General features: G+C 41.6%; 1 protein-coding gene across 2 annotated transcripts; it reads right to left on the bottom strand.

The window, feature by feature from the left end:
• Nucleotides 1-163: 163 nt before the first annotated feature.
• Nucleotides 164-27719, bottom strand: LOC109431579 (involucrin). 2 transcript variants are annotated; one of them, XM_062856262.1, is made up of 4 exons: nucleotides 27574-27710; nucleotides 27088-27388; nucleotides 1808-2581; nucleotides 164-1285 (listed from the first exon to the last, which is right to left on the bottom strand). In XM_062856262.1, the coding sequence occupies exons 2-4, from the start codon at nucleotides 27244-27246 to the stop codon at nucleotides 425-427; spliced, it is 1794 nt and encodes a 597-aa protein (XP_062712246.1). In that variant the 5' UTR covers nucleotides 27247-27388; nucleotides 27574-27710; the 3' UTR covers nucleotides 164-424. The 2 variants fall into 2 exon arrangements, with proteins under 2 accessions (XP_062712246.1, XP_019563359.3); XM_019707814.3 differs by having other exon boundaries at nucleotides 27088-27719.
• Nucleotides 27720-27781: the final 62 nt, after the last annotated feature.

The following is a 27781-nucleotide window of genomic DNA, read 5'->3' as shown; positions in this document are numbered from 1 at the left end:
TATATTATTCAGATAAAAGAGAATTGCATAATCCAATGCAGCAATGCATGGGTCGAGTTTTCTCCTCAACATTGCTGACCCTATGGAGACAAAAAACAAGCGTTATCGCTAGGATGTTGGATTCCTTTCTGTTATCTTTCTAATGTCAGCACTCGCATTCCAATGTTATGTAACGTTCCGAGATTTATTGTTTACTCTTTTAGCATATTATTTAAATACATTGTTCTTATGAAATAACATTCGAGTATGGCTTGTTTGAGTAGATAAAAATCACGCTGCTTAGTGATTTCTCTTCCTATATCGAGAATGTACTTTACATACTTCTTAAATCTATCTTTTAAATCTGCTTTGTAAAATGACTATTATCTCTTAAAGTATGCATCTTTGTATATCAAAACTCAATGGCACTGTTCCTCCTCCCTTTCTAATCCCCCAGCACTTCGTCATTGTCACGCGACGAGCTCCTCGACGACCCGGAATGGGACACCGGATTCGACATGGGATGTCCCGTCAACAGTCCCTTATCCGTATTGAAGCAAGTCTTGTTCTTCACGTGGATCAGATAGTTCTGCCGATAGCGGAATCCCTTCAAACACCAGTCGCACTGGTAGTCGGTCTCCTTTCGGTGCGTTTTCAGATGGGACTTGAGATGATCGGAGCGTTTGAACAGTTTCTTGCACTTGCGGCACTGGTAGGGTCTTTCGCCGGGCAGTTTAGGCATCGGTGGAGCTCGCTTCCGGATGGTTCCGTTTTTGGTTATGAATTGGCGTTCGTCTTCTTCGTCTTCGTCGTCGTCTTCGCTGCCGTAGAAAATGTGCGGGATGTCCGATAGACGTGGCTGTTTCGGGGGTTCCAGTGGTTCCGGTACGATTTCGGCGGGAGCGATGTCCTGGGTGAATTGACCGCCGATGAACTCTTCGGGTGAAATCTCCTCGCCCATGTCTTCGTCGTCATCGGAGAGAGCAATCACATCGTCGTCGTCGTCATCTTCCGCCTTTATCGATTGACCGTGGGGGCCGTTTCCGTTGGTAAGTGGAATTTCCATCTCGGGATGATTTAGGTTGGTCAGCGTGTGCAGTTGCTGTTGCGCGCGCTGCTGTTCGGTGATTCCTCTCATGATTTCCGACCGATCGATTTCGATCTGCAGATGGGACGTCCGGTGGCGCCGCAAGTGCTGGCTTCGTTTGAAGCATTTCTTGCACACTTCGCACTGGTGAGGGCGCTCCAAGCTGGGTTCGTAGTGTTCCTCTCGGGGCGGGGGAGATGGCGGAACCGGCTCCATTACCTAAAAATTAGAGATGGAATAAAGTTAGGAATTGTTGAAAAAAGATTTTTATAGATATATCTCAAGCAAATTTGTGTTAATCAGGATCAACTACGAGGTGGGAGAGTGAAATCCTATTAAAATCTTAGAAACAATAGTTATTTATGTAACGAGTTGCAAAAATTGGATTTTTTAAGCACGAGTCGTACATTTATCCAGCGAGACTTGCCGAGTTGGATAAATACGAAGAGTGCTGAAAAAACGAGTTTTGCAATGAGCTCCATACAACATTTAATGCTATGATTTTTTTCATTATACAACTCATTTGAGTTGCATAATGTTCATAATGCAACTCAAATGAGTTGCATTATGAACATTATGCAACTATTTTTCATTATGCAACTCATTTCAGTTGCATAATGAACAAGTTCAGAAAAATTGGCCATTATGATACCAAAATGAGTTATATAAAATTAAGAATTATGATACCGAATTGCATAAAGTACTTTGTGAAACATCTCGATAATTATTAGGTAGACTTACCTTCTGAACCGGCTCTCGGGCAAACACGAACCGCCGCCCGGCAGTCAGCTCCCAATTTTTCGGCAGCTTCACACTCTCGATCACAGCCACGTGAGCCTGGGCCACGTGGCGACGGCAGTGTGGCCTGCGGAGAAACCGCTTGCGGCAAACCTTGCACTGATGCGGCCTTTCTCCGCCGACCACGTGCAATAGCGAGTTCAGTTTGGCAGCAAATTCCTTGGACCACTTGGGAACTCGGATGGTACGATTCAACTGTTGGATCAGACTTTCCTGCTCCGTCTCGTCCCGTTCGTCGTCGTAAAATTGGTCCTCCGGGTCCATCATGTCCTCGGGGTTCACCTCCTCGCCGAACAGGAAACTTCCGTTGTCATCTTCGGACTGCGGCGGAAGATCGGTCATCTGCTGGAAGAATTCCTGCTGTTGCTGCTGCTGGAGTTTCTGCTGTTGGAGGAATTGCTGTTGCTGCTCTTGAGCATGTTTCTGCTGAGCTTGCAGTTGCTGTTGTTGCTCCTGTTGTTGTTGCTGTTGTTGACGCTGTTGCTGTTGTTCTTGAAACCGCGTCTGATGTTGTAGCTGTTGTTGATTTTGATACAGTTGTGTTTGCTGTTTGATAATTTCCTCTGCTTTGGCTTCGTCCGGGCAAAAAATGCGAGGATAGTTGGCTTTGAGATACTCGTCCGTTCCGACGCATTGCTCCCGGAAGGTTTGCCAGTCTTCGAGGCGGGCGTTGCAGTACTCGCAGATGATGGTCGGAGCACCCTGGTGGTGTTCGATCTAGAAAAGAAACGGGGAAAAGACAAATTAGTATAATGGAGATAATGAATGAGTGCTGTCTTAGTTATAGTAAGTAGTTATCTACTAGGTATCGACAGGTAGCTACCAGCATGCTCTTTATATATGAACTTTGTTTTACGCCAACGCATCCAACGCGTAAAAACAGAATTTAGTGTATTGGACTCCTCTGAGTCGTGAGACCAAGATTTTCTCAAACTTTATCACAAAATTAACAACATTTACGCAAGATAAGATTACTCTGCATGAATAGCAATCACTTACTTTTAGAAAAGACCTCAATTTGTCTTGAACAGGGATGGGATCATTCATTTTCAAAGAATTACATTCAGTTGCTACTATCTCAGTGCAGAATCAAGCTATCAAAAATGCATGAATAAATTTAACCTTGACATAGTTACATCTGAAAGTTTGCCGAATAACATTAAGATCGCACAATTGGGCAAATCTGGCTAAGACATCGATTTTTGTGAATCGATACGAATCGGATCACCAGAATCGATTCACCGATTTAGTCGAATGCTTTGAATCGAAGTTTTAACATCGATTCGATATTATAAAATATTACAAAACTATTAAAATGATTCGTCTGCTGCATGTAATTCAAGTTTATGGTATGTTTTATTTGGATCAAAATTTGAGATTGCACATTGAACATTTCGCGACACTGATTCGAAAATGGATGTAACGTTGAGACAGTGCATTCTGAAAAAAAAAAAATGAAATTTAATATTTTTGAAACGAAAGAAAAATCCTGAGATCCAGAGATTGCCCAGAGCTCTGTCTGAGAAGTATTTTCATCTAGTACTGAGATAAATTCCCGCAGTCTGCTAGAGAAATTTTCCCAGAATCTTCAAAGAGACTCCCCCAGAATTCCTAAAGGAGTTCCTCTAGAATTATGAGAGATTTCTTCAGAATGCTGAAAACGATTACACCAGAATCCTGAGCGACATTAGCTAGAACAGAAAGCAAGACTCTTCCGATATCTTGGTAGGAATTCTCTCTGAATTCATTAACGATTTTCCTAGAATCCTGAGAGAGAGATTACTCTATATCTATGAGACGGGTTGTTTAAGAGTCTCGAGAGGAATTCTCCCAAAATCCTATGATAGCTTGTCTCAGAATCCTAAAAGAAGCTTTCCCTTGTGACTATCCCTAATTGTTCCAGAATCCTAAGAGGGATTATCCCAGAATCCTGAATAGAATTATCCCAGAGTCCTAATATAAATGCTGAGAGGAATTCCAAGAGTGGTTCTTTTACATTCTTCTCACAAAAAAAAAGATTATCGGGATTCTAAGATGAATTGGCCAAGAAACTTTAAAGAAATGACCCAGAATTCTGAAAAAGGATAGCTTAGAACCCTAAGAAGGATCACTCCAGAATCCTGAGAAAAGGTTCTCTCAAAATGCTGGGCGGGATTGCCAAAGAAACCTGAGATATACACTCACAGACGAATCCTATCTCCCAGAATCCTGAGAAGAATTCCTCCAAAATCCTTTAGCATGCTGAGAATAATTCTGCCAGAATCCCAAAAGGTATTGTTTAAAATTCTACGAGTGATTCCTCCAAAATCCTGAAAGGGGTTATCAGAAGGGTTCTTCCAGATTCTTAAGAGAAACATATGTCTAGAAACCTAAGAAGGATTTTTCCGAAAATCTGATACAGATTCTAATGGAAGAGATTACGAAAACTTCTAGAATAGACTTCTCCAGCATTCTGAGAAGGATTTTCTGGAACTCTGAGAGATATTCCTACATAAAACCGAGCATAAAACAGAAAAATTAGAGCAGATTCCTGAAAGACATTCCCCTAGAATCTTTGAAAGGACTCCCCCAAACTCCTGAAAGGGATTGTCCCAGAGCTCTGAGAGTGATTCCTCCAGAATACTTTAAATTATTACGCCAGAATCTCAAGAGAATCTTTCTAAAATCTTGTCAGGGATTTTCCCTGATTACTAAGAGGGACTCTCCCAGAATCCCGAAAGGGATTTCCGGGAGCAACTGCTCTAGAATGAAGAGAACAGAATTCTACTGGGATTCTCGTAAAATGCTGAGAAGGATTTCTTCCGAACCCTAGGAAATCACAAAATCTATGCGAGGAATTCTTCAAAATCCAAATTTCTCTAGAGAATTCTGCCCAGAATCTTGTGGAAGATTCTTCAATAATTAATAATTCTGAAAGAAAGTGCCCTAGAATCTTGAAAAATATAGCCCCAGAGTATCCCAAGGATTTCTCGAGAATCTTGAGAGAAATTTGCCCATAATCCTGACGATTACCCCAGGAAGCCTAATTTTCATAGAACCTTGGAAAGAGTACCCGCAGAATTCTTAGTGATATTGCCCCAGAATCTTAAAAGGATCTAACGCAGAATCCTAAGAATTTTCCACAGAATTTTCATCTCAATTCTGAGAATGCAGAGTATAATTCTCCAAGGAGTCTGAGAATGCTGAGTAAGCTTTCCTCAGAATTCTGAGTGGGATCCTAAGTGAGGGTCTTCCAGAATCCTTAGACGAATCAACCCAGATCATCCAGAAATTCCTTAAATTTGAAAGGGATTTCATCCTTGGTAGGGAAACTTGGTAGGAAAAACCCCAAAATCCTGAAATGAGTTCACAGAGAATCCAGAGATTTCCTAGAATTCTGATAGGTATTCCCATATAATACTGCTGAGAAAAATTCCTTCAGGATTTTAAAGGGACTCTTCCATAACTCTGAGGATTCCTCTGACACTCTGTGAGAGATTCCTTCAAAATGCTGAAAATTATCACACCGGCATCCTGAGAGACCTTATCCCAGAAAAGAAAAAAATACTCTTCCAATGGAAATTCTCCTTGAATTCTATTAAGGATTTCCCTAGAATCATGGGAGAGATTAATCCAGTTTTCTGAGATGGATTCTCTCATAATCTTTAGAGGAATTCTTTTAGAATCCTGAGGAATTTCCTCAGATTCTCGAGATGGATTCTCCCTAAATCCTGTGACGGATTGACTCAGAATCCTGAGAGAAGTTTTTTTTGTCTTTATTTTTGAGATTTTCAGCCCTAGACTGGTTCATCTCATAGAGAAGTTTTTCCTCGGGATTCTCTCAGAATGCTTAGACGAATATCCTCAGAACTCCCTGGCGGATTCTTCCAGAATCCAGAGAGGGATTCTCCTAGAATGCTGAGAGAAATTGTCCCGCAGTATTGAAAGACATCCCATTAGAATCCTGAAAGAGACTGCCCCAGAACCCTGATAGGGGTCCTCCACATTATTAAGAGAAATTCATCTAGAATCCTGAGAGGGATTCTCAAAAAAAAAAAATGTTCGGTACCCAGAGATGAACGGACCTGAAATCCTGAGAAGAATGCGCTAGAACCCTGAAAGGGACTCTCTAGACCATAAGAAGGATTCCTCTAGAATCTTAAGAAAGATTCAGGAGTCTAACTGGGAGGAATTGCCCAAGAAAACTGAGATATACAGGTATGCTTCGATTTAGTGGACCCTAGATTATATAGACCCTCGATTGTATGTACTTCGATTTTATGTACATTTTCTTAATGGTTAAATTCTACAGTACATTCTAAAATAAATGAATCGAAAGAAAAATCGAATGTAAAAAATCGATTCGGTCGATTTCATGCGACTTCAACATCGATTCAAAAAATCGATTAATCGGAACAAAAACATCGATGTTGCGAACATCGATTCAAAATTGCCCAACGCTATCGCACACGCATACCAAAAGTCGTGAGCAAGTTGTGAACGCCCCAGTCAACCAGAGAACGTATAAGATGTTGGATAAGATGTTAAAGTGGAGGCGATATACGTACATTTACATGCGCCTAAATGGAGGCATGTACGCATATGAGCGATTCCAAGCAACAGCATCAAAATTAAGGAAATTTTTTAATTCATGATTTTCTATTGAACTGAAACTTTGCACAGTTTTTAAGTTCCATCTAAATCGTCATTTTCCGATATCAAATTTTTATTTTGAATCACGACTAACTTTTCAAAAGGGTGTATGTGAAAATGGTTCAAAAATATTCAAAAATCTGCACAGCCAAAATGGTTCGTTCGATTGCAATAAATTTTTCAGCAAAGTTAGATAACTAAATGGTGATTCCTAAGAAAATATACACTGTGAAAAAACATCTTTTTTAACATTAAAAAATATCATTTTTGTCACAAAAACTCAAATATCTCAAAACCCTATCTTTTTACCAACGTAATTTTTTTAGGGAAGACGGTCCATTGTATTAGCAATCTACCATAAAAATTTGGTGATGGTAAACTAATAAACAAAAAAGTTATAACATTTCAAACATTTCACAATTTTCACATTTGGTAAATATTTTTTTCTGTGTAAATTATTTCGATCAGAAATCGCAGTTAGATGCAGATTTTATTGTTCAGCAAAGTTAGATAACTAAATGGTGATTCTTAAGAAAATGTACACTGTGAAAAAAAAATCTTTTTTTAACATTAAAAAATATCATTTTTGTCACAAAAACTCAAATATCTCAAAACCCTATCTTTTTACCAATGTAATTTTTTAGGGAAAACGGTCCATTGTATTAGCAATCTACCATAAAAATTTGGTGATGATAAACTAATAAACAAAAAAGTTATGACAATTCAAACATTCCACAATTTTCACATTTAGTAATAATTTTTTTTAGTGTAAATTATTTCGGCCGGAAAGCGCAGTTTGATGCTGATTTTATTGTTAATGGCCTTGCGTGAGTAAAACAATCTGTTTTTATTATGTATTATGTATATTATATGTACAGTACTGTTCCGATTTTATCACGCCCTCCGCGCATTAGTCGTTTATTGATTAATTTGCTGTTACATTTGAGGACAAGTGTTTTCCCTCTTCTTCAAGATGAATGTTGAAAGCGTGTTTTGCAACGTTAAAAATATTGAAATGGGTATAAATGTTGAAGTATATTTCAAAGCATTTTTGAAAAGAGGCGTGATTAAATTGTTTAAACAGATGTCGCTGATGGTACGGTGGCATGACTCTCTGCACTTAGCACTTCTGGCAATTTCTCAGTTGTTGTCGTTTTCGAACTTCCTGCGCCCTGCTTTACCGATGATATACAGATGGCTCGTTTGTCAAAGTCTAGACGGCAGGACGTGCAAATGCGTAAATTTGTATTCAATTTGGGCATAACCAGTCTCTTTCAGTTTATCTATGAGATTTCGTAACTCTTTTGAACATTTTTTTTTCACAAGCGGTCTACAAGAGAGCGTTGAGTTGAAGACCTTTGAGAAAGCGACTGTTCATGTTGTTCGTTAGATTATAATAAACAAAATCACTTATTAGTTTTAACTGACTAGTTTGGTGTTGTTTGCTTGGACGAAGAAAAAATTTACTATAAAATTTTTAATATCCATAGCGGTAGTATTTTTTTGCTTTTTCGTGAGCATTTTCATGGTACATATGTATACAGTAAGGTGGCCCACACTTATATGAAAAACAAAAATTTCGAAAAATGCCAAGTCTTACCTTCTAAATCAGTTGTTTTGGAGTCCCAGAAGCTACGTTCAAAATTTGAGCAAAATCGGTTGAGCCTAAGGGGGCGCTCAAAACGCTTGAAGTTTGTATGGGAAAACTTGGCCAAATGTATGCAGAAATTTTAAGTTTTCGAATTTTGCCGCCAGGTGGCGCTGTAAGCGTTCAATAATCAAACCCTTTGGTCTTATTGTAGGTGACTATATGCCAAACAACTTTGTCGAAGACCGCAAAGTGATCCAACTTCTGTGAAAAAAGTTATACCCTTGGTAAAGTGAGGATAAACTTTATTGTTGTTTTTCCAATACATGTAAAAGAATAATATCAATAATGAAATCTCACTACTTTGCCTCACTTTGCCTAGGGTATAACTTTTTTCACAGGCGTCGGATCACTTTGCGGTCTTCGACAAAGTTGTTTGGCATATAGTCACCTACAATAATACCAAAGGGTTTGATTATTGAACGCTTACAGCGCCACCTAGCGGCAAAATTAGAAAACTTAAAATTTCTACATTTGGCCAAGTTTTCCCATATAAACTTCAAGCGTTTTGAGCGCCCCCTTAGGCTCAACCGATTTTACTCAAATTTTGAACGTAGCATTTTTCGAAATTTTTGCTTTTCATATAAGTGTGGGCCACCCTAGTATACAGACAAACAAACGTAACACTGACGAAATTTTCATTGACCACGCCTTTAACGATCATTTTGAATCTTGGTTGTGGCTTTCATAACCAGAAGAGTGCCCATCGTTTTCTTTGCGTTTGACGTTTCACACTAGCGCCTTCTGATGACGATATTGCACAACGCAGTGTTTCGTGAAACATTTCCACCAGGTGGTGGTAGTGTGAACTGGGCGATGGATTTTCACGAAAATTGTTCTAGGCGTTTTGTCTGTTTGTCTGTGGTATGTACCTCTCATGCATTTGTTGTTGTTGAAGTTACTCGCATTTTTCCGATCATAAAGTCTGTTCTCTAAGGGCCGATTTCTTCACCTCGGCTTAACCCGTAAGCCAGCGTAGTTAAACCTGGCTTAACGCCTAAGCCAGGGTGAATGCCGTGTAGCTGCCGGCTTAGAATAGCACTACGGACCACCTGTTCCGGGGGTAAAAGTCCACCAAACAGGTAACCCCAATCCAAGGTGTCAGGCGACCCGTGCTGAGGGATGAATGGTTGAGGGGGTTTAAAAGATGCTCGATCTTTAACGGAGCCCGTAGCGTGGGTAGATCGCCTTTTTGGGTTGCGTTGCGGTGTTAGATCTACCAAACCGAAATCTAGTGTCGTCCTATTTTTCAATTTTGGAATATGTGTTCTGATAATTATAGGCATTATAGTATTTAGTCCTTGCTACTGGTGTTGTGATGACTTCCAGTCTTTGAATAAAACTAAGTTTACCAACTTTACTTTGCATATAGTTAAAAACCTCACCATCTGAGGCTAAACTCAATGCAAAGGAAATCAAATTGGGTTAGGGATCCATGTATGTACTAACTCTTCGAAGACTGGAAAGTGCTAGTACGCAAGGAACATACTAGAATCCTTATTACTGAACACATGTCCCATTATTGGAATGATATTGCTGCTAATGTTAAAACCCGGGTCCTAAGCCTGGGGAGAATTTAGCAGTAAAACAAGGGTGATGCTAGGTTTCCGATGCATGGCCAATATCAGTACTCTTGTTTTGTTTTCTAAGAAAACAAAACAAAAACTGTATCAAAATCGATACTTTATTGCCCCTCAATGGCAATTGAGTAATGCGACATGCACTACACTAAGGATACGGGTAATGTCACAATAGATCTAAAAACTGGTCGCAGTGACAAACCCGAACAGGAATAAAAAAAAAAAAAAAGCCAGGGTGAAGAAATCGACCCTAAGAGGTATTTTTTTGCAGATCAACTAGACGTATACGCGTATATATAAAACTTTTATTATGCAGCTTTCGTCTTCAAAATAAGTTTAATTCCATTTTTCTTATGATCAACAGCTTTTCAACACTATCAAGGGATTTTTTCACCAGTCACGTACAATAAAAAGTATGACAATCTCAATATTTTTGATCACAACACTGGATCGCGTGTAAGGTTCAAATAGATACTATAGTAATTATAAATAATCAAACAAAAATATCATGAAAACAACTTGTTTAATTCAGGCGGTAGCCTTTACAATAAAATCAGCATCAAAATATAGTTCTCGAAATAATTTACACAGAAAAAAAATTTTTTTTGTTACTAAATGTAAAAATTGTGAAATGTTTGAAATGTCATAACTTTTTTGTTTATCAGTTTACCATCACCAAAATTTTATGGTAGATAGCTGATATAATGGGCCATTTTCCCTAAAAAATTGAAGTTGGTAAAAAGATAGGGTTCTGAGATATTTGAGTTTTTGTGACAAAGATCATATTTTTTTATAGTAAAAAAAGAAATTTTTACAGTGTATATTTTCTAAGGAATCATCATTTAGTTATCTAACTTTGCTGAAAAATTCATAACAATCGAACAATCCGTTTTTGCTGTACAGCTTTTAGAATATTTTTGAACTATTTTCGCATACACCCTTTTGAAAAGTTAGTCGTGAGTGAATATGAAGGTTTGATATCGAAAAATGGCGATTTAGATGAAATTGAAAAACTGTGCAAAGTTTCAGATATTTTTGAAATGGTCGCTCAGGATCGACTGACATGACTCCGTGGAATTCCTCATATGGCCTCCACTTAATCATCTTATGCAACATTCTATACGATTAATGGTTGTCTGGGGCAACTCTCCACGCGGTGAATATGTCTGAAAGTCTCTTTAATAAATACAAATCAATCAATCAATCAATCAGGACACATGGGACTACTCTTAGTAATATACATAATTCGAAAATAGCTATCTAAGCTTGAAATTCATTCTCCACTACTCTAAGTTCAACGCGCGACTATTTCCATGAGTCGGTCGGTATTCTCGGTAGGGAGATGGGGACGCGAATATTGAATGCGAAATCAGAAGCGCGCGATAACTTTCGTGGGAAAATCGGTTTTCACGGTTGTGTAAACGATCAATGCAGTGACGATAGAACGATCGTCGACGTATGTGCATTATCCTTACTATCGGGACCAAATAAATCATAATCGGGATGAAGACCATGTCGTGTATTTTCATATAACTAGTGGATCATATCACCTACCAAAGGTGGCTCCAAGATCCACACCTTACCCTACCCTACTAACAAATACTCCTTCCCGAGACAACTATGGAGAAGCTGTGGATTCCACGGTTTCTAATAACAACGGTTGTCGAACTCACATTCCTTCCCCTTTCTCGATGACCGTAAGGACGTGGCCGGCGCCGTTATTGATTTTAAAATATTGAACTCTCGAATTGTGCACATTGAGAGTGTGTAGCTAGTCCCAAGCACCATTCATTGGATCTCTGTGCAACTTCGATTGTTCTGGTCAATCACGGAGTAGCAACTACGAGGTGTACGGTTATCTTTGCTTTGCTTGATTTGCTTTGCATTTCATCGCAATTGTGGTGTCGGGGTAGAGTGTAGGGCTCTAACGCAGCGACTACCGGTTCGAATCTGGTGGGCGTCATATTTTTTTTTCATTTGCACTTCATATTCATTGATTTGGTGAATTTAATTTATTGACTATGACAATTTGCCTATAATGATGCTTTTGCTAAAATGACAAAAATAAATCCTTAGAACATTAAGCTGTTGAAATGAACTACAAGGAACTAGAAAGTTCCAACAAAGTTCCGAGTAGCATCTTAAGCAGCTTTCAAGTTCAACGAAGTTCAGATAAAGTTCCGAATGAAACTTTGTGGCTGATTAAGGACAAACTTATTGAAATCCCGCTTCAACAGTGCATCAGAACTTCAAACGCACAAATCTCAAGAAGCTAGCTTCAAACAATAGTGCATTTTATCATTCTGTTCTTGCTCACTTGCAATAAGCTTAAAATAGAAAGCTCGGGTGCGCTGGTTTTGCTTACGAAGGGGTTTGTGCGCTGAAAATCGTGAGTAGATGCCAAAGTCGGCCATTGTGGCGGCCATTTTGGGATTTTAATAAGTCTGTCCTTAAGAGGCTAACAATGAGCCTTGCCGGAACTTGTGTGCGAAGTTCCAGCAAGCTCATTATTTGCCTCTTAAGCAGCTAGAATGTTCCGTTTGGAACTTTATCTGAACTTTGTGGAACTAGAAAGTACATTTTGTCATGAGAAGTGGAACTGTTGGTTACTTGGGCTTTGTTTTGTAGTATAAGTTTTTACTCGAGAAGAGTCATTAGGGAAACCTCCATTTGATCCAATGCATATTAGTGGAAAAGTGCTATTTGGACAATGCCCCAAATCAAGTGTTCGTAATAGAAAACCTCTAATTTCTAGGCTTTTTTCGAATATAGTATTGTAAGTATCAGTACTAATGTGCTGTTTTTCCAGCTTTAATCGATATTATGATCTCATACAACATTTCTATACCACACATAACCGAACTGGCACATAAGAACTCTTCTTCGCATCACCCTCAAGTCATACAATCAATCTTCTTGGAAGACTACCAAAGAAGATAACTGCTTGCCTGTGTGTCTGCCTTTACTATCGTGCCATCCATCTACCCCGGAAACCTTCACGTACATAGAAGAGGAGCTCTTCGAAAAATCAATAAAAAGGACGCACCGAACACCAAGCCCACACAGACACAGAAAACGATAAGCCCCCGGCAAAACCCAAACCATCATTGCTGCCATGAACAACCTTCGTTTCGTAGCACTCTTGTACCTGCATTCCCGAGAAGTGCTTTTACCTAGCTTTCGGGTCAGCCCAGCCAACGCCCCAACTTTGTCGGATCCCGCAACAATCAACGGAGAAACACCCATAGCCGTGTACCACCTAAAATCATGCTGAAATTCAGTCCGTGCGGACCCTAAACCCTCGAGTGAACCCCGGAGCTAAACGAGATATCCTGCTTGGCAACGAGGCAACGATGACGATTGGCTTGATGATGGTGATGCTGATGGTAATGACGGCGATGACTTCTCAGTCGTCCCCGCAGATAAAACCTTTCTATTCTGCCGTTTCCCTTTTGATGATGGAACGTGGTAATCCCCTTGTAAAGGGTCGCACCCGGAGTAGAGAGCGGTGAACAACGACAGCTGCCTGCGGGAAGAATGGGTACAGCCAAGACAGCTCTTCGGGTACAACCAACCAATTGAGTTGTTAAGGGTATCTATAGATTGTTTTATGAGTTCGTAGATGGGATTGAATCTGGGATTTTTATTGCTATTATTGTTAGTATTAGTTGTATTATCTTTCAAAGACCTGGAATAGTTTTGGAAAATGCAATTATCATTGAGCCAAATGTTCTAGTACTGGATACTTTGTCATAGTATTATTACACGAAAAAATAACAGTTTACTCTAGAGTTTACTCAAATAAACGGCAAAAGCTAGTAAAATCGTTTAAACTTTTTGCTGGAACAACAATCCACAGGATTTCGAAATCTTCCGAATACTGATCGTAAGTCCCGGAATAATCCAAAGAGAAAATCGATCATTGCTTGGATCATTGCAGACACGCCCGTATATTACTAACACGTGTTCTGTACTTAAGCATATTTGCTAGTATAGGTTCACAATACCCAACCATCCAAATACCCTTAATCAACCCAATCGAAGCGGTGTGGTTCATGTTTCAAGTACATACTACCAAAACGAGGGGTTCTCTCGACAACCATCTGGTGCGCTCCCCGCAAGCGATCGATACAGTCGTCGTCGTCGTCGACTCAGCACAAAAGCTGGAATATTTAGCCGTGTCGTTCCCCGAGGGTGCCAAAATTGGATAGAGCATTACCTTCAACATCCGATCCGACCAACGCCAACGACGCGACAAAAGCCATCCAGCGGAAACAAGTTTCTCGCAAAACTTGGGATGTTGGCAGCGAGAGAAGTTTTTGGGACGGGACTGACCGACCAACCGCTATACGCTACCTCCCCCAAGGGTATCGAAACCAGTCCAGTCCAGTCCAGTCGGTGTGGGGCACGTCTTGCAAGACGTTCGATGGTCAGCGTTGGGTATTGCGATTGGCACAGTTGGCGGCATACGGGTGCAACGTGACCATGTTAACTACCTATATAGCTAGCTAGCTAGCGAGAAGGGCGAAGAACGAGATGTGAATTGGTGTCGGGCCAAGATTCAGTTGGTGTTAGAGCTGCTCTTGGATGGCCATCCGTAAAGTAGGGCAGGGCGACCCTTGTTCTGTTTTTAGTATTGCAAGATGCGGAGGAATAAAAAGGGGTAAAAGAATAAGGGTTTTATAACACCGATACGGGATTCGATGTTCGTGTCTGTGTGATGCTATAGGGATGGTCTGAATAACAATAGCGTTTTTAAATTTTGAAATAGTTATTTATGTAACGAGTTGCAAAAACTTGATTTTTTCAGCACATGTCGAACATTTACCCAACGAGGCTTCCCGAGTTGGATAAATACGAAGAGTGCTGAAAAACCACGTTTTGCAACGAGTTCCATACTAGTTATTTATGCAACGAGTTGCAAAATGATGATTTTTACAGCACGAGTCGTACATTTATGCAACGAGGCTTGCCGAGTTGGGTAAATATGACGAGTGCTGTAAAAATCGAGTTTTGCAACGAGCTGCATAAACATTTTTTGCAATGACAAAAAAAAACTTTCACTAGAAAATGATCATTTCCATCAGCACCAACGTTTCATTTTTCATTTATTTAGTATTACATCAAATTCAAGATAAAACTGAATCAACGATATTTCTCCACAATACACGGTTCGTGGCTGCCGCTCACGCTATGTGCAAAGGGAAGTATTATGAAAAATGAATGTACCTCAAATGTTATTCCTTAGGATCGTAGGTTTCGACCTCTAGTTTCAGAATCTGTTCGGATTAAAATATTTCATCTTGGGTTTTTTGATATTTTTGATTTTTTTTCCTATTTTCCCATACAAATGTCGAAAAAAGTCATTTTAAGGTCAATTTCATCCCATATAAAAATGTATGGAAAAAAAACCCAAGATGGATGATTTTAAATCGCACATATTCTGAATCTAGAGGTCCAACAATGCGGTTCTAGCGAAAAAACTTTGAGGTACATTCACTTTTCATAATACTTCCTATTGGACATAGCGTGCCGCTCTCCATCCTCGGTCGCGCCCGATACTCGCCAAGTCACGCTCCACCTGGTCCGCCCATCGTGCTCTCTGCGCTCCACCCCTTCTTGTGCCAACCGGATCAGTTGCAAACACCAGCTTTGCAGGGTTGTTGTCCGGCATTCTTGCAACATGCCCTGCCCACCGAATCCTTCCGGCTTTGGCCACCTTCTGGATGCTGGGTTCGCCGTAAAGTGCAGCGAGCTCGTGGTTCATCCTTCTCCGCCACACGCCGTTCTCCTGCACACCGCCGAAGATCGTTCTTAGCACGCGTCGCTCGAAAACTCCGAGTGCTTGTAGGTCCTCCTCGAGCATAGTCCATGTCTCGTGTCCGTAGAGGACCACCGGTCTTATTAGCGTTTTGTACATGGTGCATTTGGTGCGAGGGTGAATTTTTTTCGACCGCTGTTTCTTCTGGAGCCCATAATAGGCCCGACTTCCGCTGATGATGCGCCTCCGAATTTCACGGCTCACGTTGTTGTCAGTCGTCAGTAAGGATCCGAGGTAGACGAATTCCTCCACCACCTCGAAAGTATCACCGTCTATCGTAACATTACTACCCAGACGGATCCGGTCGTGTTCGGTTCCGCCTACCAGCATGTACTATGTTTTTGAGGCATTCACCACCAGTCCGACCTTTGCTGCCTCGCGTTTCAGGCGGGTGTACAGTTCTGCCACCGTTCCAAATGTTCTAGCGATATTGTCCATGTCATCCGCAAAGCACACAAATTAACCGGATTTTGTGAAAATCGTTCCCCGGCTGTTGAGGCCGGCTCGTCGCATCACACCTTCCAGCGCGATGTTGAAGAGTAGACATGAGAGTCCGTCACCTTGTCGCAGTCCCCGGCGAGATACGAATGAACTGGATAGTTCACCCGAAACCCTTACGCAGTTTTGCACACCGTCCATCGATGCTTTAATCAGTCTAGTCAGCTTCCCAGGAAAGCCGTTTTCGTCCATGATTCTCCATAGCTCTGCGCGGTCGATACTGTCGTATGCCGCTTTGAAGTCGATGAACAGGTGATGCGTTGGGACCTGGTATTCACGGCATTTCTGGAGGATTTGCCGTACGGTAAAGATCTGGTCCGTTGTCGAACGGCCGTCGATGAAGCCGGCTTGATAACTTCACACGAACTCATTTGTTTTAGACGACGGAAGATGATCTGGGATAGCACTTTGTAGGCAGCATTCAAAATAGTGATCGCTCTGAAGTTCTCACATTCCAAATGGTCGCCTTTCTTGTGAATGGGGCAGATTACCCCTTCCTTCCACTCCTCCGGTAGCTGTTCGGTTTCCCAGATCCTGACTATGACCCGATGCAGACAGGTGGGCAACTTTTATAAGCCCATCTTGATGAGTTCAGCTGCGATACCATCCTTACCAGCTGCTTTGTTGGTTTTGAGCTGGTGAATGGCATCCTTAACTTCCCTCAGCGTGGGAGTTGGTTCATTTCCGTCCTCCGCTGCACTGGCGTCGTCGTTCCTTCCGTTGCCGTGGGCTCCCGTGCCTACGTTCTCCACGCCGTTCAGGTGCTGATCGAAGTGCTGCTTCCACCTTTCGATCACCTCACGTCCGTCCGTCAAGAGGCCCTGCATATTCAGCTCGCGGCACGAAGCCGTTGCGGGATGCATTGAGCTTCTGATAAAACTTCCATGTTTCTTGGGAACGGCACAGCAGTTCCATTTCTTCACACTCCGCTTCTTCCAGGCGGCGCTTTTTCTCCCGAAAAAGGCGGGTCTGCTGTTTCCGCTTCTGTTTATAACGTTCCACGTTCTGTCGAGTCCCTTGCTGCAGCATTACCGCCCTCGCTGCGTTCTTCTCCTCCAAAACCGTTCTGCACTCTTCGTCGAACCATTCGTTCCGTCGATTCCGTTCCACGTACCCGATGGTGCTCTCGGCTGCGTCCTTGATGGCTGCTTTCATTGTACTCCAGCAGTCCTCTAGAGGGGCCTCATCGAGCTCGCCCTCGTCTGGCAACGCGGCCTCGAGATTCTGCGCGTATGCTGAGGCGACATCCGGTTGTTTCAGTCGCTCTAGGTTGTACCGTGGCGGTCGCCGGTACCGTACATTGTTGATGACGGAGAGGTTTGGGCGCAGTTTGACCATCACCAGATAGTGGTTGGAGTCGATGTTGGCGCCACGATAGGTCCTGACGTCGATAATGTCGGAGAAGTGCCGTCCGTCAATCATAACGTGGTCGATTTGAGATTCCGTCTGCTGTGGTGATCTCCAGGTGTAACGATAAGGGAGGTTGTGTTGGAAAAAGGTGCTACGTATGGCCATATTTTTGGAGGCGGCGAAATCAATGAGTCGTAGGCCGTGTTCGTTTGTCTGCTGGTGGGCGCTAAACTTACCAATCGTCGGTCTGAATTCCTCCTCCTGGCCTACCTGAGCGTTTAAATCTCCTATGATGATCTTGACGTCGTGCCTTGGGCAGCAATCGTACTCGCGTTCGAGCTGCGCGTAAAATGCGTCCTTTTCATCATCAGTGCTTCCAGAGTGTGGGCTGTGCACGTTTATTATGCTGAAGTTCAAGAATCGACCCTTGATCCTTAACCTGCACATTCTTTCGTCGATCGGCCACCAACCGATCACGCGCCTCTGCATATCGCCCATCACGATGAAAACTGTTCCCAGCTTGCGTGTGTTGCCGCAGCTCTGGTAGATGGTATGATTACCTCTAAACGTTCGCACCATGGATCTTGTCCAACACACCTCCTGCAGCACTACGATGCCGAAACCGCGGTCCTTCAATAGATCGGCGAGTATGCGGGTGCTCCCAATGAAGTTAGGAGATCGCCAGTTCCACGTACCGAGTTTCCAATCGCAAGGGGTTATGCAGCTACCATAAAAATTTCACGAAGTCATTCTCGAGGAAGGGTGTTTTACCGAAATGGTGTTTTGAGGATTTCTCATTTGATCGCAAAGAAGCCAACTACTACTGCCCAGTTGCTGATTTAACCATGCTGTTTAGCGTCATGGTGTCATCGAGAAAGTTTTTCACTATAATAACGAGCTTCTTTTCAACTATTGGTAAAAATGATCAATCACCCTTAAAGTGATATAGAACATTTACTTTATGCAATTCAGTATCATAATTTCTTTTTTATACTACTCATTTCTGTATCATAATGACCTAGTTTTCCGTGCCGGTTCATAATGCAACTAAAATGAGTTGCATAATGAAAAAAAGTTGCATAATGTTCATAATGCAACCCATTTGAGTTGCATTTTGAACATTATGCAACTCAAATGGGTTGCATAATGAAAAATATCATTGTATAAAATGTTGTGTGGAACTCGTTGCAATAGTTGATTTTTCAGCACTCTTCGTATTTATCCAACTCGGCAAGCCGGATAAATGTACGACTCGTGCTGAAGAAAACAACTTTTAGCAACTCGTTACATAAATAACTATTTTGAAACTTTTAACATACAAGGTTGATGCCTTCACAAGAGTTGTAGAAAATGTTTGTCGTTGATGTCGTTCTTTTGTGTGCTGTGATTGTGAAGAGTGTAATCCTGTCTAGTTTGGGTAATGGCTACGGCTAGAAAACCTCTGATTAATTTTCAGCGTAAAAGGCGTGTGTAGTCCAAGTGGCTCTACTTCAAGTTGATTTTCATAGGGTACCTTCTTTATAGGTTACCTTGTGAACGCAGTTTTGCTTATTTCATTATAAATGAAGTGTCGTGCCTCGAGTATGCTATATTTGAGCAAATGATGATTTGTCCTATTTCTCCATAGGGATTTGAGTAATGTAAACATGTTTTGAACTCTTGTAGTTTTTAATTGGTTATTTTCATGGCGTGAAATTACCCTATAGTTCTATCCCGAAAGGGTGCGTTTGTTATATAAAGAAGGAATGAGTTCCAGATTTATCAGGTTACCTTGTTCTTTCGAATTGCTTGAAACGCATTGTCGATTATCACATCTGTGATGTTCGTCTGGCTAACATGCCTATTCACGTGAACTCACATGCCTCCCAATTTGGGGTGTCCACAGTGACTATTTTACACAAAATTGTATACGTTTTCAAGAAATCCGTAGTTTTTGCTTGGGCGATTTCTTGAATATTGAGGATGCTTTCGATGACGTGCTTTTCAATGTCATATTGAAAGTCGCATGACGTCACAAGCTAGCTCCAATGAGTTATAGGCTCTCTTTATGCTTATGCGTTTTACAGTGTTCTTTTCAGGGCACTGATTAATCCCGTTGTGGTATGGACTATGAGATCTCGTTCCGCATATGCGTTCATTTCCTCTTATATGGCACCCCTTCCTATTTAATCATTTTTCCCTTTCCTAACTCCCATCCCTTGTCCCATTCTGCCTCAGGTAAATGATTAAATAGGCTTATATATGGCGATGGCACAAATGTCCCAAATGAAGGATAACGTATCTCTGGAGCCGGCCTTCTGATACCTGATACCAAAAAAACGAATTTGATTAAAAAAAACATCGTCCCGAAAAAGTAATCGCACAGAGAACAGACATCCACGCTAGAACAAATTTCATTCGGAAAGTGATTTGTGATTTGAATCTTTACTTGAGTAAGGTTGCAAACCAATACACGATGACAACACTAACGCCACCAAACACCATATTCTTTATTACACCAACGAGCCTAACCTCAAAATGACTGACAATTCTCACATCATTTTGACAGATGTATTATGAGCATGAAAAGGACAACAACAAAATCAATAAAGTAGAATATATGATCCGTCTTTTTCGCGCATGTGTGCGGTCTGTCAAAATGACCTGAGAATTGTCAAACATTTTCATGGCTAGCTTTGTTGGTGTAATGAAGAATTGCCACAGTCAGTGGTGAATTGAAACATTTCAAGTGGTGAATTAAATTAATATGGGAAACTAACCGATTGCAGCGCCACGCTATTGCCACTTGTGTTGCTGATTTCAAATTGCCGTTAAATTCCTTACACAGTTTCGGAACTGGACTTGGATGTCTGTTCTCTGTGGTAATCGCACAATGCTTGTATTTGGTCGGGCCATCACTAGGTAGCGATAGTGAACAAATGTCAAACTGGAGCAAAAGCGATGCCAGCGCCGCGAAGGATCAATCGGCCACCTACCGAATGCTTTTCTGTGGTCATTAGTTCAACCACAGATAAGCATACGTCACACTCGGATCGCTTCCCATCGATCACCTTTTTAACGGTTGATTCAAATATTCAGTAGTTGGTCGATTGACCACTCGCTGCGCTGGCATCGTTTTTTGCTCCTGTTTGACGTTTGATCAATGCGCCACCTAGTAAGGGCCCGGCCAAACACACTACGTTTAGCATTGGGCGATTACGTTTCCGTGACGATGTTTTTTAATGAAATTTGTTATAAGTGTTACGTCTGTTCCTCTGTGGTTCAACACAGAAGGAGACAACAATTATTTTTTGCGAATATTATTAAGTCGCATTAGATATGGTTTTAAACTACTTGGGCACCCGCATCAATTCCCAGCACCTCACAGCAAAACAAATCAAAATATCTCTTACCGCATATTTTCCAAATGAACTTTCGTGGGTAATCATCTCCCACAACATTTCCGCAACGGGATCCACAGTCAATTAGATACACGTTCACTCTGAAGCCGTACAAGTGCTCAAAATAATTATCACACGCAGGCGAGTGCACTTCGTCAGCACAAAGATGGGTGCCGAAGTGATTTCCCATTTGATTTTGCTGGAAGTTCGGCACTGGTGCCGAGAATTGGCGCTGGACTAGGTGCAGTAAACTCGTTCAAAACCAACTTTTCGGCACAAAATCATCACAACAATCACTGTTAACAGCAAGTTCACGCAATAAGGTATCTGATTCAGATGAAAGAAGTGGGCGAAAACGGTCGTTTCGTTGTGAATTTTGTTTACCTGTGTTGCCGGAAATGGGGTCGAAAACCCTACTACATATATTATATCACAATAGAGCTTGCTGACGTTTATTCACTTCTCTCTTTCAAGCATGCAGGCGGGATTGGATTTGTTTTCATCGGGAAACCTTTCCTGATGAAAGAGAAAGGTGAATAAACGTCAGCAAGCTCTATAGTGTACACCGTAAATCGCATAAGATAACGCTTCAAGTCATATAGCGTTATAATTATCCCGCAAATAGAGTATACAACCTCCACTATTGCACGCAACACTTTTGCAGCATCTTATACGATATAATTTTACCATATACAAGCACGTATATAACGGTCCTAAACTTCATTATACGTGCAAATTGGTTGTGTGGATATTCAAAGGCTGTTTTCCCGCCTAAACTGACAAATTATTTTTGATAATGGTAATGATTTGTATCCTCTCAAAAGTAACAACAAACAATGTTCATCGGCGCCGTATCCAAGGCGTCACGTCGTTTGGATTTATGATACCTTAGCGAAAATCAGTAATTTGAACGCTGTGTCGGTGTAAGTTAGTGTGTATGCTTTGCTACTCTTTTACATTATCGGTTATTAGGTTGAAGACAAGTTTGTATGTTTTCTCATGTAAAATCCCATACAAACTTCAATATAAGTGACGAATGTCGAGAACAGCGAAGTCTCTCCAAGCAATAAAAAATCCATAACGATGCGCAAATGTAGGCCTAACCGATCGTGTCCAAATTTGTTACTGTTGCTCGGGACCACAAATCAAACCTGAAAAACCTTGATCTTATTGTATGTTATCAAATTTGAATTGTCCCATACAACGTTGACCCGCCTTATTAAATAACCCTTCATTCAATCCGAATAATCGTAAAACTTTATGTTCATGTGACCATAAGAATTGGTATTTGCTCATCCCTATTTACCAGCCCAATTGAAACCCTGCCAGCCTAAGAATGCTTCCCTACGTTGTATCCAAAAACCACATGTCTCACCGCAAAATGCTTCCGATAGCAGCTGGAGGCCACTACACATTCATTTCGTTTGAAATTCAGCTCCAGGAAATTTCTGTTTTCAAAGCCACAGCCCCAGATATCTCGAATAACTCGAAACCGCTCGCAAGCAGGCCCCGAGGTACGACACGAATTGGTGTGCGTAGCTGAAACCTAACCCAGTCCTACACAAACCCAGCACAACCCACGTACGGCTGTGTGGGTAGAAATATGCGCAGTTCGCAGTTGAACGATACTCAGAAAGCCCCTCGTAGTCTCCGGGGCCGTACCATATTAAAACCAATCAAGCCATTTAGCCGACGATACCAAATTGGTGTTCGCTTTTGCTTTGACTCGAACGCACCAAAATTGGAACGCGTCGTCGTCGCTTTGGATGCCTTGCGTTTCCCGTTTTCAAAGTCTGATGATGATGGCCTACGGGTCACGACGACTACACAACACCAGTTTCAGAACGCCATATTACTCAGAAATACCAGAAGCGAGTGAGAATGCGCAAATGCGGAGAACCCGACCGACGACCCGACCCGGGCGATACGATTGATGTGGCGGAAGAAGCGACTCACGTTGCCACGCCATGCCCTCGTGATGAGCTGCAGCTCGCTTGCCCGTCTGTTCTGCTGCTTGTCTGTTCGTCGAGATACCCTTGAGGATTAAGAGCCGTACCTGCACAGTGCACTGTGCACTGTGTAGAACTTTTCGTGCGGGCCTGGGCCGGAGAAAACCTTAGGGGGTTTAGAGAGGCATTATCTCGACGACGGTCGGGACCCTTCTTTCATCCGTGCCGGTTTCCCTTTCCGAACGTGGGATATGTTGATGATAGCTATGGTACGGGTAGGTAGCTGTGTGCATTGTGTTGCTCGTCCGTGTCGAACGACGACGACGACGACGACGACGACGACGACGACGACGACACCCCAGGCATCTGGCAATGGTCGGTCCTCTACAACCAGTTTTGCGATGCTTTGGGATCCCAGAGGACATTCGTTTCTCGGCTAGGGGATAAACGGAATTTTCCTCTTTATGTACCGTGTACATATTTATGTATTCGTGTGCTATTTTATTCATGGTGAGCTTCTGTAAGCTGAGGTGATAAGAGACCATGGGTTGGTAATCTTGTTTTTAATACTTCAGTAGTATTTATACTTAATAATTATTACTAGAAAGGTGATGGTGGCATGGTGCACAATGTTATAGGGGAGACTAGCCAAGTAACATTTTAATATTCGTTCTGCTCTATAAGAGATTTTTGTAACCAATATCATAAAACTTCGTTTAAAACTGATTCATGATTCATTGTATAGCACGGTGACTAAGCCCGACTTTTACTAAAACTTATTCATACATCAAAACCTCTTGTTAGGCTTATTGTGAAAATCTTCCGGTTAAACGGATAAATCTCGACGAGGTTTCGCAAACCTTATTAAGTAGTATTCAAGTAACCACGCGATTGAAGCTGTACGTATTGCATAAATAACACACATATGTATATTGTCATGCATCACTCTATATAAACCATTAAAGTTGAATTAAAGTGGTATATGTATGTATGTATATACCAGTATAACCGTAAGTCAGCAATAGTGGCGCCACTTGTCACTTTAATTCAAATTTAATGGTTAATGTAGGGCAATGCATGCCAATATATACTCTTTATATGTGCAATACCTACGTTCAGCTTCAACAGCATGGTTACTTGGGTAGTACTAAAACTGTTTTAAAAATTAGTTGACAATTTTTTCACATTTCTAAAGCAGTTATGATGGTGATCTAATTTCAAGTTTTATAACTCAGTATTATTGTTTCTTCAATCCTGATCGAACCCAAAGATTAAGAGACGCTTTTATAACGGCATGTAAAGTTCAGAAGGAGGATTTCTCCAGGTACCGTAAACCGGGGTCAAATTGATCTTCGGGTTGAAATTGATCAGACGTTTTTTCGCTAGATAAAGCATACTTTTGATAATTTCCTTTAAAATATCGCAAAGTATCAGATTTCAACTGCACGATACTTGCGAGGAAATTATTTAGAATATGCTAAATGTAACAGAAAAACGCCTGATCAATTTCGACCCGAAGATCAATTTGACCCCCGGTTTACGGTATTCTATCTGATATTCCTCCATCAGCTTAATCCGGGTTTTCTCCAGGAACTGCTTCTGAGTTTTCTTTAGGAGTTCCCTATGGAATTCCTGAGTATCCTTGAGCAATTCTTTGGAGAATCCATTTAGGAAATCTCACAGATGTTCCCAAACAAAATCCTCGTGGAATAATTAATGGCAAAGTCCTTTTTCCAAAGATTTTTTACTGGAATTCATTGTGGAATTACTCCAGTTGATCCGTATGAAATTCTGCCATTCCTTATAAAATCCCTACAGGAGTTCCTTGTAGAACTCTTCCAACAGTTTCTTGAGGAACCATTCCAGAGGTTCGTTCTGGGTTTCCTTCAATATTATTTTTAATGTTATTATTTGTGAATTTAAAGTATGCTAATTTTTTACACATTTTCTTTGATAGATGTTTCAGGGATATCATTTTTACAGAAATTCTTTATGCAAATTTTAGAAGAAAAAAATCTTAGAAGACATTCCAAAAGAAACTGGAAGAATCTCAGAAAACACTCTAATAGGCATCCCTGAAGTAACTTCTAAATGAATCTTAGAAGGAACTACTGGATGAAATCTGAAAAGAATTTCTGGAACAATTTCGGAACGAATCTCTGTAGGAATGTCGGGAGGAGTTGCTGGAGAAATCCCGAAAAGCACTACTGAAAGAATCCTAGATAGAACCTCTTTAGGCATGGCAGAAAAACGTTTGGGAAGATCCTGAAGAAACTTCTGAATGAATTCTGAAGAAAACCCCTGGAAGAATCTTTGAAAACCCAGTAGGAACTTCTTTAGGAACCTTGGAATAAATTTCTGGAGAAATCACGGAAAGAATACCTAAAGGAATCACAGGAAGAACTTCCTAGAGGAATCCCGGAACTCTTGGGCAAATCATAAATAGAGTTTCTAGAGGACTCCTAGACAACTCTTGGAAAAATTCCAGAAGCAACTTCTGAAAGAATCCTGAACTGATCCCTCAGCTTCCTCAAGAACCATAAAAGGAACTCCTGGAGCAATCCTGGATTATATTGCTGGAGAAATCGGAGGAAAGCAACTCCTGATGAAGCAATCGTAAAAGGAATTTCTGGGGGAACCCTGCAAGAAGCTTATCTGGAAAATCTCATCAGCACGGCATAAATTAGCACACGTCGCGTACGAACGCACATTTTGAATTGAATCACAGAACCTACCCATGGAAAACCGACAAAGTTTTCCTAGGTCCGAAACGTAAACAACAAGGCCATGAAGCGCCCCAAAGACTTAGAATGTTTTCACATAGCAACCGCGGCGTGCAATGCCCTATAGATGAACTTCTCTCCTTCTCTTTCACTCTTAGAGAAACTCTGTAAACAACAAGGCCAAGAAACGTCAAAATCCCATACAAGATCAAAACAATGCAATGCCCTAGAGGGCACTGCATGAAATTATCTCCTTCTCTTTCACTCTTACAGAAATTTTGTAAACAACAAGGCCAAGAAACGTCAAAATCCCATATAAAATCAAAACAATGAAGTGCCCTATGGCCTTCTGCACAAAATTATAGAGCACTGCACACGGCGCTTGCTTTGATAAATTCCGGAGAAATTCGCGAAAAGGTCGTAACTGACAAAATGTACACAATTTAAGTGATTATAAGAGTGAAAAGATGCTAGATTTCCCTACTAAATACTCACAAACTTTCCTTGATATCACTTTTCTAACTATTGAAAATCACGAAGGCGTAATTCCATTCTATGTCGCACGAAACAATACAAGAATTACGCCTGGTGTTTTGTTTACGAAAGTAAAAGGCGAAACTGAAATCACAACGTAAACACGGCGAAAGCAAATGGCGAAATCCTGTCAAAACCAAAAAAACAAGGCGAATAGTAAAAGGCGATTCTGAAAATGATATCGATTCATGGCGCATAGTATTGGGCGTATTTAGCAATTTAGGGCATCGATTTGGACGTAATAAAATAAATGCAATTTTAAGTGCAAAAATTAACAAATTCGTACTGATTTATTAGAAAATTAAGAAAATGTGTCAGAATTGTATCATTTAAGCTTGTTCATGTTGAATTACTCTGAATTACTTCTCAATAGGAATTGAAATTGTATCAGCAAAATTCGGTTGTTGTTTTCGCAATGTTATTGCTTTGTCAGTTACGCCCTATTCGCGAATTACTCCGGAAATGTCTATTATGCCAAATGGCGGTAATTTCAAATGTCTTTACGCTAAATGACGCACTCCCAAAGCAAGCGTTGATTATCGCTTTTGTATGGCCTCACATGATAATACATGGACTGAACGTGAACAGCCATCCATATTTATGTTCCATGTCTCAGAGAATTGACTGTACCCAGAGCCAGACCCTTGATACCAAACCAACAGCTTGAAACACCAAATGGTGCTCGGGGCTGGTACCGACTGCGCTTGTGCTTCTAAATATAGCATAGCCTGAACGTTGTCGTCGTTCTCGCCGCCGCCGCCGTCGTCGGTCTCGGGTAAGGTTCGACTCGGTTGTGTAGCCATAGGTACCAACACCATTGCGAGAGCCCCGACAAACTCTAAACGACCCTCATCAAAAATAAGAGCTCTTCGGCTCGATGACTGTACGCTGTACACTAGCTTGCAAGCAAAATGCTGCTTTCGTCCCTTCGACCCACTCCCTTTCCCGTTGCTTTATGCGAGGGTAGAATACCGAGGCCAACCCCAATTCACAGAAATGGCTTGGTAGCCCAAATACGGGGGATAGAATAGACCCCCCACGAACGACCCAAACCCAAGCCCCAAGCCCGAAAAATAGGAGAAATAATATCGATTTTCCGTTCTCTTACCTTTATCGAGGTGCACAGCAGGATCTTCGACACGACCGTATTCGGGGCGTAGGGATTCCCTCCGCGCACCGGAAACAGCGGCAACATATCACTTCCATCCACGGACTCCGTCAGGCAAAGCCGGCAGATGTTTTCGATGTTCTTCGGTAGGCTCAGCATGGTTCAGCTCATTAATTAATCCGGCTCGCACTATCACCAACTCACTCACTCACTCGCTGATATCAGTGTCCCTTGGTCCGATTCACTTAAAAACTTTGTTTGGTAGATGCTTCAGCCGCGCGCGACTCCTCGTCGTCGATCACTAACAACACAACTTTATATGCACTTTATCAAAGCAAACGTTGAAATACACACACGCGCGCGTTCGCGCCTACTCTACTGCGACCGGCCTAGTCCTGGCGGCGGCTACTCAGAGCAACACACAAGAACGCTACGACTGATGATGGATCACTAGCTGGCGTACGCCTCCGCCTGCTGCACACCAACCACAGGGATGCTGGCAAGGGATTCTTTTCCCCTCTTAGAACACTCAGAACAAAACAAACTCGACCGAATCTGCTCGCAGCAGCGATTACGTCTGGTCTCTTTGGCGAACACCGTAGAAGTGAAGAACGTGAACCGACTGGCGACTGACGAGTGTGATAGAAGGCAGAGAATCGCGATGTTCGGTTGATACCCATCATACTCATACACA

This window comes from Aedes albopictus, chromosome 3 (genome assembly GCF_035046485.1).
Source record: "Aedes albopictus strain Foshan chromosome 3, AalbF5, whole genome shotgun sequence".
Classification (NCBI taxonomy): domain Eukaryota; kingdom Metazoa; phylum Arthropoda; class Insecta; order Diptera; family Culicidae; genus Aedes; species Aedes albopictus.
The sequence above is the reverse complement of the archived record's forward strand: the minus strand, read 5'-3'. Positions and strand labels throughout refer to the sequence as shown.